The 15,364-nt window shown below is 32.4% G+C and overlaps 1 protein-coding gene across 3 annotated transcripts; it reads right to left on the bottom strand.

The window, feature by feature from the left end:
- Positions 1-259: 259 nt before the first annotated feature.
- LOC110626962 lies at positions 260-2,293 on the bottom strand. Of its 3 annotated transcripts, XM_043961800.1 has the most exons (3): positions 2,071-2,293; positions 1,730-1,824; positions 260-1,045 (listed from the first exon to the last, which is right to left on the bottom strand). In XM_043961800.1, exon 3 carries the CDS (start codon positions 1,015-1,017, stop codon positions 382-384), a length of 636 nt encoding a protein of 211 aa, XP_043817735.1. In that variant the 5' UTR covers positions 1,018-1,045; positions 1,730-1,824; positions 2,071-2,293; the 3' UTR covers positions 260-381. The 3 variants fall into 3 exon arrangements, with proteins under 3 accessions (XP_043817735.1, XP_043817736.1, XP_043817734.1); XM_043961801.1 differs by lacking the exon at positions 1,730-1,824 and having other exon boundaries at positions 260-1,041; XM_043961799.1 differs by lacking the exon at positions 1,730-1,824 and having other exon boundaries at positions 2,071-2,291.
- Between the last annotated feature and the right edge of the window lie 13,071 nt (positions 2,294-15,364).

Raw genomic sequence — 15,364 nt, 5'->3', positions numbered from 1 at the left:
TTGTAATTATTTTTTAAAAAAGTTAGTTTAACTTATAATAAAACTTTAATACAAATAATTTAAATATTAAGAGAATTTTTTTATAATAAAATTTAATCTAACTATAATTTAAATGTTAAGAGATTTTTTTCAATCAAATTGAATTTAAATATAATATTAATATAATTAAATAATCAAATTAAAATTTTTTTTATATATTTATATATATTAGTATTATTATTATATCAATTTTTTTTTGGACTTAACTAAATGCTATTTCACCACCCAAAACCATCTAATATAAATGGAAGAAAATTGCAACAATTACAAACCTCAATAAATGAAGAAAAATATTAGAAAATAATTAAAAAGAAATGAAAATCCAAACCTTTAATAATCAATTTAACCTTGTCTTTCCTCCTCAGTCTCCGCCATTACCATTCTACTAAGAGGGCTTGGTCCAAGTCTTTTTCTTCTCATCATACTTCTTTTTCTAATAACTTCCATTTGATTTCTTCTCCTAACTTGCATCATTGCTTCTTCTTCCACAACAAATCTCCTCATCAAAACATCATCTGTCAATGACTTCCCTCTAAAAACTCTTCTTCCTTCTGTGCTAATTCTTCCATGGCTAGCTATTATTCTTTCTTGTGAAGCAACAGGCATCAATGGTTTCGATCTAGGGTAACTATAGCTTCTTCTTGGAGGAACATCGGCTTTAAACACCTCATTGTATGAAGATATTGGAGCACAAAGACATACTCTAGTAAAAGATGAAGCAACTCTAAGAGAAGTGCATTTTCGCAGCTTCCCTCTATTAGGGTTTGTTCTCGCTGCGGCTGCGGCGGTGGTAGTAGTGATGGTTATCGACGATGATAACTCTGTCGTCGTCGTTGTCGACTTGGAAATGGTCTTCCACAAAGTTGCATGTGCTGTAGGGATCTCTGTAGGGTTTGAAACAGCTTTGCATAATGTGGGATTTGGGTGTGAAATTTCTGTGGACTTGGAATTGGAAATTGTCTTCCATTGAGTAGCCATTTGTATTGCTCTTTGATACCAAGGCTTCCTAGTGCCCAAGAAATTCGCATTATTCATCTTCTCTATACGATGCTTATCATATGTCTAAATTTCAACAATGAAATTTTTTTTTTGAAATAGGGGTCGGGAATAGTACATTGGCCAGAAAAATTCGAAATTTCTCAAATTTATTCAGATTTTTCAAATTTATCCGGTTGTAAACCAGAATAAGCGGGTGAATGCAATAAATTGAATTTATATATGTGATTTTTTTAAACAAATTATAATGCAGAAAATATCAGTGGGCTTTCCTGGTCTGATACAAAGAGTTCACTCTGGCCCATCAAATATTCAAATATTCATTGCCACAGAAGAGCTTAAAAGTCCATTGGATTCTTTTTTTTTTTTTTAAAGACTCCTAAGAGCTAAATGCTTGAATTTCTAATAAAAAGGTCTCCTTTCTAGTTGAGAGTTTATTATAATAAAAAATTATTAAAAATTAAACAATTAATTTACAGCATTGTCAAACTTTGAATTTCTGAAAGAAAGAATTTATAGAAAAAGCACTCTCATCATGATTATGGCTCCAATGAGAAAAATACAAACAAAAGCAAAACCAAAATTCTCTTTCAAATACTGTGCAAAATGAGATGATTTTTCCATTCAGATTATTTGTAGAAATTTAATTAGTTTTGAGATGATGAATAAATTATAGAAAAATAAAAAAAAGCACCTTTTGGCAATTGTGTAAGAGGCATGCTGGCCTTAGATTGTCATGAAGAGAGATGATCACTGTTGGCTTAGGCTTTTACATAAAATCATATGAACCTGTATATATTTATTTATGCACTAACCTTAGCTTAGCTCAATTTCACATACCATTTTCTAAAAAATTCAAGACAACACATATAGTAACGATGCAAGTTTAGCTCCCAACGAGAAACAACAAAACAAAGGAAGAACTGACGAATACTGACTCTTTAAATAAGATCAAGAGTTCAATTCTTATAAATGGAGTATTTTGAGGGTCCGACTCGATGCGAACAATAGTAGAAAAGAGAGAGAGTTGCTTACCTTGTATGAGAGTTCTTTGAATCTTGCATGAAAAAAGCCAGCTGAAGTATGAGTATGAAGAAGAGAAAGAGAGAGGTATTTTCATTTGAGTGGAGGAGAGATAGAGAGAGAGAGAGAGGGAGGGAAGAAGAAGAAGAAGAAGTCTTTTTTTGGCCTTCAATTTTGTGACTGAAAGATGGGTTGGCAATGTGCTTCTTTGCTTTTTCTTACTTTCTTTTATTTTTATTTTATACATTTTTTGAAAAACTCTTTATTACAAGAGCCTCTTTTTAGCTTTGACAGGCATGATTCCTACTGAAGTTTTAGAGAGAGGAGGAGAAAGATTTTCAAATTTCAAAGGTAAAGTAAGTTTAAAAAAAAAAAAATTATAGCTTTTTATTGAAATTACTAAATTACCCTCTCACTAATCACTTTAATTTATTACTTTTCTAGGGCATAGAAAGTTAAATGGACACTTATAATCATGGAATTCTCCTATTGTGTATGATTCTGAGCACCTGAGAGATCAGTTAAGGGATGGGGGCCATTAATTTTGTCTTAGACATGCCTGACCTGCCTTTGTGTTGAATGAATCATATGGGTTTAAAGTGAAACCATTTTCCTTTTTTTTTTTAATTTTGTTTATTTTTCACCTCCCATCACAGTAAAAAAAAAATACAAAATCTACTGGATTCAATGTTTATTTTAACATATTTCAGGGGCATAAAAATAATTTTTATAGCATTTTGTAATATAGTTGAAAATTTAGTGGTGATTTTTATAATGCAAGAAAGTAGTGGGCATGCATGACATCCAGTCTGTTTATAAATAATTTGCTAATGGATGGCATCATCATTCATCTGTGGCTGATGTTATATCCAGAACTCAAAAAGCTGCTACAAAAGAGGAGATGTTAGAAAAAAAGAAAAAAAAAAAAAAAGACATGATGATTGGAGATGTTGTATTAGATATTTACACTAGTAGAATTGAAACATTTTTTTTTTCTAAAACAATTGTCAAAAAAGTCTATGAAACCAATTTTCAAGCATTAATGGAAAACCAAACTTCATTTATTACACAAACAATTCATAATAATATGAAAGAGAAAAAATGAAATGGGATGTTTGACAACAACTTTTTGAGGTCAAAAGCATTAGGGGTTTGCAGACATCTTTTGCTTTTGTACATTGTAGACCATAGACATGATTTTGTCTGGCCATGGATTGAGAAATAAAATCAACTAATTACTAAACTCATGGTCCTTCCTACCCTTTACTGAAATTAAGGTCTTAAGTGAAAATATTAGCAGCTATTAACTTCAAATGCAATGTCTGAATCTCTGATTCTGAGACATTAAGTTTTCTAAGCATAATTCAATCTAACTCAAAAAAAAAAAAAAAAAAAAAAAACTTCAAATCCTGTAAAGGAAATCCTCTTAAGTCATCACGTGAAATGACACAGAGACATCCACGCGTGTAATTGCTGACACTCATCAAGTGTTCGGACCCAAAGCCTGCTTCAACTTATCCAATTTTCACTCTATATTCACCCATTTATTCCCATTTTTAGATGGTATGCCAAAAAAGATATTATAATTAAGTGCATTTCATTTTTTTTTAAATGCAAAAAAAAGGACATTTTTTTCATTAAACTAGAATTTCAATTTTTTTGAAGTATTAAATTTTTTAAATGAAAATTTTTATTTAAATTATTAATGAAAACACAAATTTATTATCATAAATCTCTGGACTTGAAGCTTTGTTTTGAGGAACATTATGATCTTCAAAATGCTGATGGCTCCTGCTGAGTCGAAACATAAAAGACATTGTTTAAAATTGCGAGGCATGGATCAAAGCTGCTTACTCTCATTCGTCATCCAGATTCTGAGGGAAGAAAAAAAAACTTGGGTAAATTCAACAGTTTGAATCCTTAATCAAAGCTTCTGCAGGAGATTCAAGACTTCATTTGTGCCCAAAAACAGACGTCAAAATCCAGCAGCCTTTAGAAAATAGAAATACAGAGCAGCCTTTATAAAATAAAAGTTATCAATATTTCAAAACATAGCGTCTTCAACAAAATCAGAAGGCGTATTCATTTGTCCAACCCAGCGCATAAAGGCTTCAGTTCTGCAGACTTTGAGGATGAGATGTTACAAAGTCTTTACTATGTATTGCAAAGAAACTGTTTCCATGATTTTATCTGTTTGTGAAATTAAATTGATACAAACGGATTCGCACTCATCCGCAATATCCGTAAATTTATATTCGTTTTTGAATTCCGTTTACATTTTGTCAAATTTTTGTAGTGAATCCACCTCAATATTTTCCTTGTACCTCCATTTTCCAATTAACAAATTACTTATTAACATTTTTCTCCTCATCTAGAAGTTCCTCTCTCAAGATCAACCAAGGAAATATGTGTATGAATATGCAAGTATAGAACAATAAGTAAAATAAACCCATTGATCTCTTTAATTTGAAAAACCAGTTCATGACTTGGGAATGGCTTTCCCCTACAATAACAAGCAAAAGACTTCTCTAAGAAGCACCGAGGAACATATACAAGACATCCAAGAGCTAGAAACTAAGACCTTCTTATAATAATAGGAAATGAACAGATTGAAGACATAGCAGTGCTTGGAATGAAACATCCATTATTGTTAACTTGCCATGAATAAGACTCGACACTATAGAAAGAGGGATAACTTAGATGTATGACCAAATGACAAGAGGGATAACAGAGATTTATAACCAAATAAACCAGGTAGATACTGTAGGAATACACTGGGATGAGGCAATAGTGACAAATGGCATAGAATTAGTTAAGAGAGAGGGGGAAAAACATAAGTCCTAATTGTGTAGATTGTAAGTTGTTTTAGCCTTAACCGCTACAACTTCACTGAATGAATGGAAGTTTTCAGCATTCATTCGGCATATATCTATATTACAAAGAACTGACAAATAATCAAACACTTTGTTGACATACATATACACATATGGAGCAAAAACATACCTTTGTTTGAAAAATCTACCAAATGCATCAAATGAGGATGCCAAATCACAAGAAGCCAAATCAAATGGGGATTTCAATCAATTGTAGCAGATTAAATCCTGAACTGGATAAATTACTTTCAAAAGAAGCAAAAAAAAAAAAGAAGCTATACGTATAGACGAAAATCACAAGTCAGAACAGAGAGGTAAGAGGAGGAACTGTTAAAATTTGAGGAAAAATCAATGGCAAAATGGACTTCATTTGGAATAAGCAATTCATTCACTTCAAGTTTATAACTAACCAAATTTCATCTTCCTCATATGTCCACTTGTCAATCAAACAGATACTGTGAACACACTGGAAGACAACTGTTTTCTTAATAACACAGAATGTTCATACAACATTGCAATATAAATAATAAGTGCACATGTTAGAGGGGAGAATGTTCACAAAAGAAGTAAAAGAGAAATAGGCAACTTTAGTTGTATTTTATAAGACAATTTTATTCAGCATCAAGCTCCAAGTCTCACAATTTCTCAAGAAACCAAAACTATATCAAATTTTGAGGAGCCTGTGTACAAGAAAACATCAATTTGTAAAAAATAGCTCAGAATTTGATAACATGATAGGATTTCAAGCATTACCCAGAATCATTTCACAGCATATAAAAACACCCCAGCAACCAAAAAGCAAAATTTTGAATTATATACACTTGACACAAATAAACACTCATCTTAAAGAGAGATATCGCAACAAGTGATGAAGCAAGTTTAGAAAAATTGGCATGCATTTCTAGCTATACTAAAACAACAACACCCATCAAGGATGAAAGAAACGACAAGGAAAAAAAGAAGAAGAAGAAGAAGCAACAGCAAGGCTTGAACATGAGCAGAAAGAAGTAGAGCAAGTTATGAAAGAAATTAAAGAGCTCAAAATCTAAGAGAGGACATGGATGTAATATACATATGAATGGTTAGAGAGAGGAAGAGGTGCCAGTGAGAGAGTGAGCAGCAGAGCCATGTGGACGTTTGGGTGTGCGGCGAGGAGGACGAAAAAAAGGCAGTTATTGTTAGGTGGATCGGGTTCACTGTTGATTCAAAATAACCTAAAAAGCATTATAAATGCAGCACTATGATTTAGGGGTGAAAAAACTAATTGAGTGAATTAAATTAATTTAAAATTTTAGTTTTTTTTAATTATAATTTTTTAAAAATTTAATTAATTTAATTTAATTTAATTTTAATTAAAAATTTTAATAAAATCAATATGCGACAATATGATAATATTTTAATTACAAGATTATATATATATGTAAGGGTGAGTAAGATTCGGTTCAAATCGAAAAAATTGATCGAATTGAATTAATTTGAAAATTCGATTTGATTTTTTATTCAATTTAGTTTGCTTCGGTTTTTATTTTCAAAAATTTTAATTATTTCAGTTCGGTTCGATTTTGATCAGAAAAAAATGAAAATATCGAATCGAACCGATTAATGATAATAATATGTTATTTTCAATAATATAGAGAAATTAAATCATATTAAAATTAAAATATTTTAATTAAATTTTAAAATACTAAAAATAAGGTATAAAAAATTAAAAAATTTATTAAAAATCGAAACCGGTCAAACAGAATCAAATCGAACTGAATCAGACTGATTCGATTTGATTTGGTTTTTGATCAAAATCGATTTGATTCGATTTTTATAAATACTGAAATTTTAATTTTCAATTTATTCGGTTCAGTTTGATTTTAAACCGAATCGAATGAATGCTCACTCCCTGTTAATATATCTGCTCATAATATTCAATTAAAATTATGTGGTTTATAATTTAAAATTAATTTTTCGTTTTAGTCAATTATTAGGTGAACGACACTAAATTTAGTTTTGACTTAAATAAATTTACATCATTTTCTTTTCAATTATGATTACTATTATAAAATTAAAAATATTAAATATAGAATTGATGAATAGTTGTAATTTTTCCCATTGTTCTAGAAAGTATTTAAGTATAAATATTTTAAATAGTATATATATAATCTGTACATTTAAATATTGGATGAAACTTACTTAGCATAGTATTAATCCCTATTTGGTTGTGTTTATTTATTATTATAAAAACTATTAAAGTTACTGTAGCAAGTAATATTTCTGAAAAAGTACATATAAAAAATATATAATAAATAATATTAAATAATTAATAATAATAAATATATATATATATATATATATATATATATAATTACTGTCAAGAGAATATAAAAAAAGTAAAAATATTAAAAAAAAATTATATATATCTACTTTAAAATTTTTCTTTTGTCATAAAAATTAACTTTTTTTTATAAAATTACAGTTTACCCCACCATTCAAAGAGTGTTTCATATTTTAAAAATATTAATTATGTATACTCATTCAAATTAAAAAAAAAAGGTATTAATTTGATAAAAATTAAAATGATTGCCAACACTGCTTTAAATATTATAATATTTTTAATTATAAATATTATATTTATTTTATAAATAATGTTCATAAAAATACATTAAAAATATAAGTAAAATAAATAAATAAATATATTAAATTTTTTTTAGTGTGAAAATATTAATTTTAAAAATTTAAATTAAAATTAATTAACTAGGCCACCTTCACAAAACTGAAGATGAATATAATGAGCAATCAATATCTTATATTGTGCTATTAATATTAATGAGAATACTCTATTTCCGGTTTTGAAAATTATGGGACAACCTTGAGGTTACATATGAAGGAACAAATCAAATCAAAGAGTCCAAAACTAATTTCTTCATTCGTGATTATAAACTTTTTGAAATGAAGCGTCGAGAAACTATTGCAGAAATGAGTATAAGGTTTACTGATCTTGTTAATATATTCAAGGATCTTGGAAAACATTTTGAAGAAGAAGATCTTGAGAAGAAAATCTTAAGGTCTCTTCCAAAATATTGGGAAGTAAAGACAACTGTTATCTTTGATACTAAAAATTTTTCAAACTACAAGTATGATGAACTAATTGGATCTCTCATTGCATATGAGATGATGTTCAAGAAAGACATTGTTGAAAAAGAAAAAGTGAAAAAGGGCATTACTTTGAAATCCAAGGATGTGAATGAAGGAAAGAAAAGGCCAATTGTATTAAAGGTAGATTCGAGTGATTTTCAGGCACATCAAGTGATGATGAAGAAATATTTGACTATGTTTGTAAGAAAATTAAAAAGAGCTTTTAAGACCGGTGGAAACAAATACAAGAAATTTGTTAAGAAATATACTCTAAGGATACTTCATACTCACACAAGTAATCAAATGAAGTTATGGTTTGTTATGAATGTAACAAACCGGGACACATCAAGCTTAATTGTCCAAAGCTTAAAAAGAAGAGAAGTAGAATGGATAAAGGAAAAAAGATCATGAAGGCTATTTGGAATGCTAGTAATGATTCTTTAAGTAAAGTGATATGGAACAGTTAGACTCCTATTAGGATTAGGATTATTTTTGCATATTAGGATTTTATTTCTATTGTAAATAGCCTCCCTTGACTATTAGGATTTTAGACTCCTATTAGGATTAGGATTATTTTTGCATATTAGGATTTTATTTTTATTGTAAATAGCCTCCCTTGGCTATTAGGATTTTAGACTCCTATTAGGATTAGGATTATTTTTGCATATTAGGATTTTATTTCTATTGTAAATAGCCTCCCTTGGCTATTAGGATTTTAGACTTCTATTAGGATTAGGATTATTTTTGCATATTAGGATTTTATTTCTATTATAAATAGCCTCCCTTGGGTATTAGGAACTCACTTTCCAATTTTTTTAAGAAATTTCAATAAGACTTTTCGTCTTTTAGCCTATCTTTTCTCTTATTTCGTCTTAACCAAACGATATTGGTTGAAACTACTGACGGAGTCTAAATAGTCCTGTATCAGATTGGTATCAGAGCGAAGTTCGGCCATGGCAGATAACCAAGAGGCGCGACTTGCTACGATTGAGGCATCTTTGGCAGAATTGAGGGGGATGATCGGACAACTGATCCTGCAGCAAGGAATCCACCAACCCGCCGCCGCCGCACACCCCCAACCAGTCGCCAATCTTATGGCCGCCCATCCTAAAGTCACCTATGTGGTGAAGAACATCTTATGTTCAACAAAACATGAGGATGAGACGCAAAGGAGGAAGATTTTCCAGGCAAAGTGTCGAGTAGGAGAGGCAATTTGCAGGCTAATTATAGATAGCTGCAGTTGTGAGAATCTGATAGCTAAGCAATTGGTGGAGAAATTGCAGTTGCCTACACAGCCGCATCCTTCGCCATACAAAGTCGGATGGATTAAGGAAGGTCCGACAATTGAGGTCAACAGAATTTGTAGCGTGCCTATCTCGATCGGTAAATCTTATACTGAACTTGTTAATTGTGATATTGTGGATATGGATTGCTGTGGAATTTTGCTAGGTCGTCCTTGGCAGTTCGATGTTGGTGCTTTGCATAAGGGGAAGGAAAACTCATACATGTTCATGTGGAATCAAAAGAAGATTACTATCTTGCCTTCCGGTTCTGCAAAACATTCTAAAATGGAAGAGAAGAATGATGTTGCTATTCCTACGGGAGTGCATAAGCTATCAGACGCAGTTGAGAAATCTGGAGGCACACTGGCTTTATTGGTGAGAGAAAAAAGTACAATTGAAGATGCACCATCTTTACCACCGCCCGTCAAAGAGTTGTTAAAGGAGTTTCCTAAGATAGTGGAGGAATCATCAAAGCTTGCACCCCTGCGGGATATCCAACATCATATTGATCTCATTCCTGGATCAAAATTACCGAATCTGCCTCATTACAATATGAGTCCAAATGAGAGTGAAATCCTCCAAGATCAGGTGGAAGAATTACTAAAGAAGGGGCATATTCGGGAGAGCATTAGCCCCTGTGGAGTACCTGCCCTATTAGTTCCAAAGAAAGATGAGACTTGGAGAATGTGCATGGATAGCAGGGCCATCAACAAAATTACAGTTCAATATCGATTTCCTATCCCACGATTGGATGACATGCTAGATCAGCTATCCGGGGCTAAAGTCTTTTCTAAAATCGACCTCAAAAGTGGCTATCACCAAGTTCGGATCAAGGAGAGAGATGAATGGAAGACTGCCTTCAAGACTAAGGAAGGCTTGTATGAGTGGCTGGTTATGCCCTTTGGTTTAACAAATGCACCTAGCACTTTTATGCGACTCATGAACCAGGTTTTGCGTCCTTTCTTACGTAAATTTGTGGTTGTTTATTTTGATGACATTTTGATATTTAGTCGCAGTGAGGAAGAACATCTTCAGCATCTCCGTCAAGTCATGACGGCCCTACAAGAAAGTGAGTTGATTATTAATCTTAAGAAGTGCATCTATATGACGGAGCGCGTTCTGTTCCTGGGATTCATTGTTAGTGCAGAAGGGATACATGTTGATGAGACGAAGGTAGAAGCAATACGAAATTGGCCCATCCCCAAAACTATTTCTGAAGTTCGCAACTTTCATGGCCTTGCCACTTTCTACCGATGGTTTATCAGAAATTTTAGCAGCATCGTTGCCCCTATCACAAATTGCTTGAAGAAAGAGAGAGTGCAGAAATTTGCATGGACTGAAGCTGCCAACAAGAGCTTTGAAGAGATTAAAGATAAGATTACTTCTGCCCCTATTCTTGCTTTACCTGATTTTGATAAACTGTTTGAGATTGAATGTGATGCTTGTGGAGTTGGGATTGGAGGAGTATTGTCACAGTCTAAAAGGCCTATTGCCTTCTTTAGTGAGAAACTGAATGAAGCTAGAAAGAAGTGGTCTACTTATGAGCAGGAACTATATGCAGTATTCCGGGCTTTTAAAACTTGGGAGTAGTATTTGATGGGATGAGAATTTATTATTCACACAGATCATTAGTCTCTGATCCATTTTAAAACTCAAAACCATGTGAATAAGATGCATGCCCGATGGGCAGCTTACTTTGGAGCCTTTCAATATGTCATCAAACATAAGGCTGGCCATAGTAATAAGGTGGCAGATGCTTTCAGTAGGAGGGCTGCTCTGTTGATTACAATTAATCAGGAGGTTGTAGGTTTTGAATTCCTGAAGGATTTGTATGCTACAGATGATGATTTTGCTGATATATGGGCTAGAGTCCAGACTCACCAGCCTACTGATGGGTTCTTGATACATGATGACTTTCTTTTTAAGGAGAACAGGTTATGCATCCCTCGATCTTCCTTGCGGGAGAAGTTGATTCGCGAGATCCATGGAGGAGGTTTGAGTGGTCATTTGGGGCGTGACAAGACTATTGCTGGGGTGGAGGAACGTTTTTACTGGCCTCAATTAAAAAAGGATACAGGTCGAATGGTTCAGAAGTGCCCAGTGTGTCAAACTCAGAAGGGACATTCGCAGAATACAGGCTTATACACTCCACTGCCTATTCCAGCCCATCCTTGGGAGGACTTGTCTATGGATTTTGTTCTTGGTCTTCCACGTACTCAACGTGGATCTGATTCCATTATTGTTGTTGTTGACAGGTTCTCTAAAATGGCGCATTTCATTCCCTGCAAGAAAACTAATGATGCTTCCCATGTAGCAAAACTGTTTTTCCAGGAGATTGTTCGTTTACATGGTGTCCCCAAAACCATTACTTCTGACAGAGATGTGAAGTTTATAGCTCACTTCTGGGTGACTTTATGGAAACGCTTCGAGATTGAACTTCGATACAGCAGTGCTGCTCACCCCCAAACTGATGGACAAACTGAAGTGGTAAACCGCACGCTTGGCAGTCTTCTACGCTGCATCTACAGTAACAAGAAAACTGCTTGGGATCTTGCTCTTGCCCAAGCAGAATTTGCTTACAACAGTGTGATTTACAGCTCCACAAAGATGTCACCATTTGCTGTTGTGTACAGGAAAGTCCCAGCGCATACAGTTGATCTTATCGCACTTCCCACAGGTTATCACAACCGTCTTGCAGCAAGCAACATGGCAAAGCAGCATGTGGATGTTTTCAAGCAAGTACAACAATACCTTACGGAAGTCAATGATAAATATAAAGCTACAGCTGATAAACATAGGCATTTCAAATCCTTCAATGTCGGTGATCAAGTTATGGTGTATTTACGCAAGGAGCGTGGTGGAGGACAGAAAAAGCTTGACGCCAAGAAGATTGATCCATTCCGGATCATTTAGAAGATTAATGACAATGCCTATGTTCTTGACCTTCCACATGAGATGAAAATTTCCAAGACGTTTAACGTGGCAGATCTATTTCAGTACTATCCTGCTGAAGACAACTCGAGGTCGAGTTCTTTACAAGTGGAAGGGAATGATATGGAACAGTTAGACTCTATTAGGATTTTATTTCTATTGTAAATAGCCTCCCTTGACTATTAGGATTTTAGACTTCTATTAGGATTAGGATTATTTTTGCATATTAGGATTTTATTTCTATTGTAAATAGCCTTCCTTGGCTATTAGGATTAGAATTATTTTTGCATATTAGGATTTTATTTCTATTGTAAATAGCCTCCTTTGGCTATTAGGATTTTAGACTCCTATTAGGATTAGGATTATTTTTGCATATTAGGATTTTATTTCTATTAGAAATAGCCTCCCTTGGCTATTAGGAACTCACTTTCTAATTTTTTTAAGAAATTTCAATAAGATTTTTCGTCTTTTAGCCTATCTTTTCTCTTATTTCGTCTTAACCAAACGATATTAGTTGAAACTCCTGACGGAGTCTAAATAGTCCTACATCATAAAGATTCAAGTGAAAAGAAAATTGCCAATATTTGTTGCATGACACTTGATGATATGAGAGAATGCTCCAACAAGGAAAAATATCATAAGGTAACAAATGTAGACCCTCCTACTCCTAATATTTGCACATGTTTACAATGAATATAAGTCATATAAGAAGAAATGTGTCGCATTAAAACGTGAAAATGCATCTTTAAAATCAGAAAACATTTCATTGAGAATAATTGCAAAAGAAAATGAATTTTACAAAAATCAAATAGTTTTGTTCAATAAATTGAAAAAATGAGTTGGAAATTTCAAAATAAGCTTGTGAAAAATTGATTGAAAAGAACAAATCTTTTAAAGTAAAGGTTGAGTCATTAACAAATGACTTAGCTAAGTTTACAAAAGGAATAAAGAATGTTAAAAATATGGACTTGGTTATGATTTTTTTACAAATCATGGAAAATACAAAGGTTATTTTGTTAAAGCAACATTTTCATCATTACCGCACATTTCATGCTTTTATTACAATAAAAATAGTCATATGGTAAGTGATGATCTGAGATCCAGAAAATAGGGTTTTACAATGGGTTCTGTAAAACTGAAAAAAGTTTAGACCTAGAAGAGAGTATTTTTCCTTTTATATGTTTCCTTTTGTCTGCTAGTGATGCGTTAACAGAACGTGTATCATTGGATCACCTGTCCCTGCTATGTTGATACGGACGTACGAGGGAATCAGATCTTTGTCCCATGCATAACGGCCCCTGATTCTCCCCGGGCGCACATGCGGATGGTCCCACAAGGCGAAGGGGCTGAACTCCTTCCTAGTTCTGGGCTGGGCCGGAGGATGAGGTTAAGACTAGGCCGGGAGGGAATCTGTCCGTCGGGCCGGGAGAGCTAGACCAGCCTGTTTGAAGAAACGGACTGGAGTCCGGTCTTTGAACTGAATGGACTGGGCCTGATTCTTGGAGGGGGCTTAGAAGCCTTCAGATTATAAGCTGCCCTAATGGGCCTGGCCTGAGATCGGGATGAAGAAACCCAGCGGTCATCAGTAAGTAATTGTCCAATTAAAAAAGTTTTAGAAGTAACTTTCTTTAATGATTTTAACTCTAAATACTAAAAAAAATTAGATATTTAAAATAATTTTGATCAGTAAGTAGTGGTTGTTCTAGACACATGATGAGTAATAATGAAAAATTTACAAAACTCATTATGAAAAATTGTAAATTTGTTTGTTTTAAAAATGGAGAAAAAACTCAAATTATTGGAGTTAATTTAATTGGTGAAAAACCATGCATACACAAAGTTGCTTTGGTGCAAGGTTTGAAGTTCCATTTTCATTAATAATAATTTAAAATTTTATTTAATTAAAAAATTTTAATTTATTTTAAATTATCTTAGATATTAAAAAGTGTAAAAAAAATTTTGATAAAAAAATAAGGTTTTTTTTTTAAAATAATGCTGGAGATTGCATTTAACATAGCCCATAATAGAGCAAAATGGAATACGATGATCATTCTATAGGGCCAAAACTATAAGAACTAAATTAATTAAATCAAACCAAATCATCCAAACCAAACCAAAATAAAGCACTTACACAGAGACATAATTACACACTGACGTTCACTGACTGAGTATTGTCTACTGTCTCACCATGCACCATCAAATGCTTTGATCATGTCAGAAAAATTATGAGCATCCCAGAACTAGAGTCAACACAGGACAAATCCAAAAAAATAACCTAAAAATTGAGAAGAAATTCACCATGCAAGAGCAAAACAGAGGCTCCAAGAATAATCATAATTGAAACCCTTTTCAAATTGCCGATCAACATATTAGAGCCCCTTTCAGGTCTATCAAAGGAACTCTCCATAAATCTAAACCGATCTGATAATAAATAGACCCAAAGAAAAATGAAAACCAAAATCGTCCCTTCACTATCAAAGAAGAGCCGACAAGAACAGAAAAAAGAACTTGATAAAATAAGAAAAAGACCCCTTTTTCTGTTCCACGACGGAAAAAAATAATAAAAGTTTAACCATTCAGGAAAAGAAAACAACACTGATGATGAAGGAAAAATCAGATCGACAAAAAAGCCTACTTCCTTTCTTCTCTTGCGATGATTCACTCTCCTCTTCTCTCTCTTCTTTCCTTTCTCATCAAGGGTGTGTAACACTAAAAAGGCTAACTAACAGAAGTGTTTATTTGAAATATTTTTCAGTTTTTTTTTAGTTTTTTTTTATCTAAATTAATATAAAATCTTTAATTTAAGTCAGTTGGGTTCAAAAATTACTAATTTTTTTATTTAAATTCAATTAAAAAGCTTAATTTTTATTTTGGTATAATTTTCTTAATTATTCTTGTATTAAATTCAATTTAAATTATCCGAATTAATCAAAATAAATAAAGAAATAAAATAGGTAAAATGAGCATTTGCAAAAACATTTTATATATTTTTATAAAAACATTTTTTAAAAATAATTTATTTTTTATTATTTAAATGTAATGTGTGTATATATATATATATATTATTAAGAATAATTTTTCAACTTAAAATTCCTT

The sequence above is a fragment of the Manihot esculenta genome, chromosome 11 (genome assembly GCF_001659605.2).
Source record: "Manihot esculenta cultivar AM560-2 chromosome 11, M.esculenta_v8, whole genome shotgun sequence".
Lineage (NCBI taxonomy): Eukaryota > Viridiplantae > Streptophyta > Magnoliopsida > Malpighiales > Euphorbiaceae > Manihot > Manihot esculenta.
This window is presented reverse-complemented; position numbering and strand designations above follow the sequence as displayed.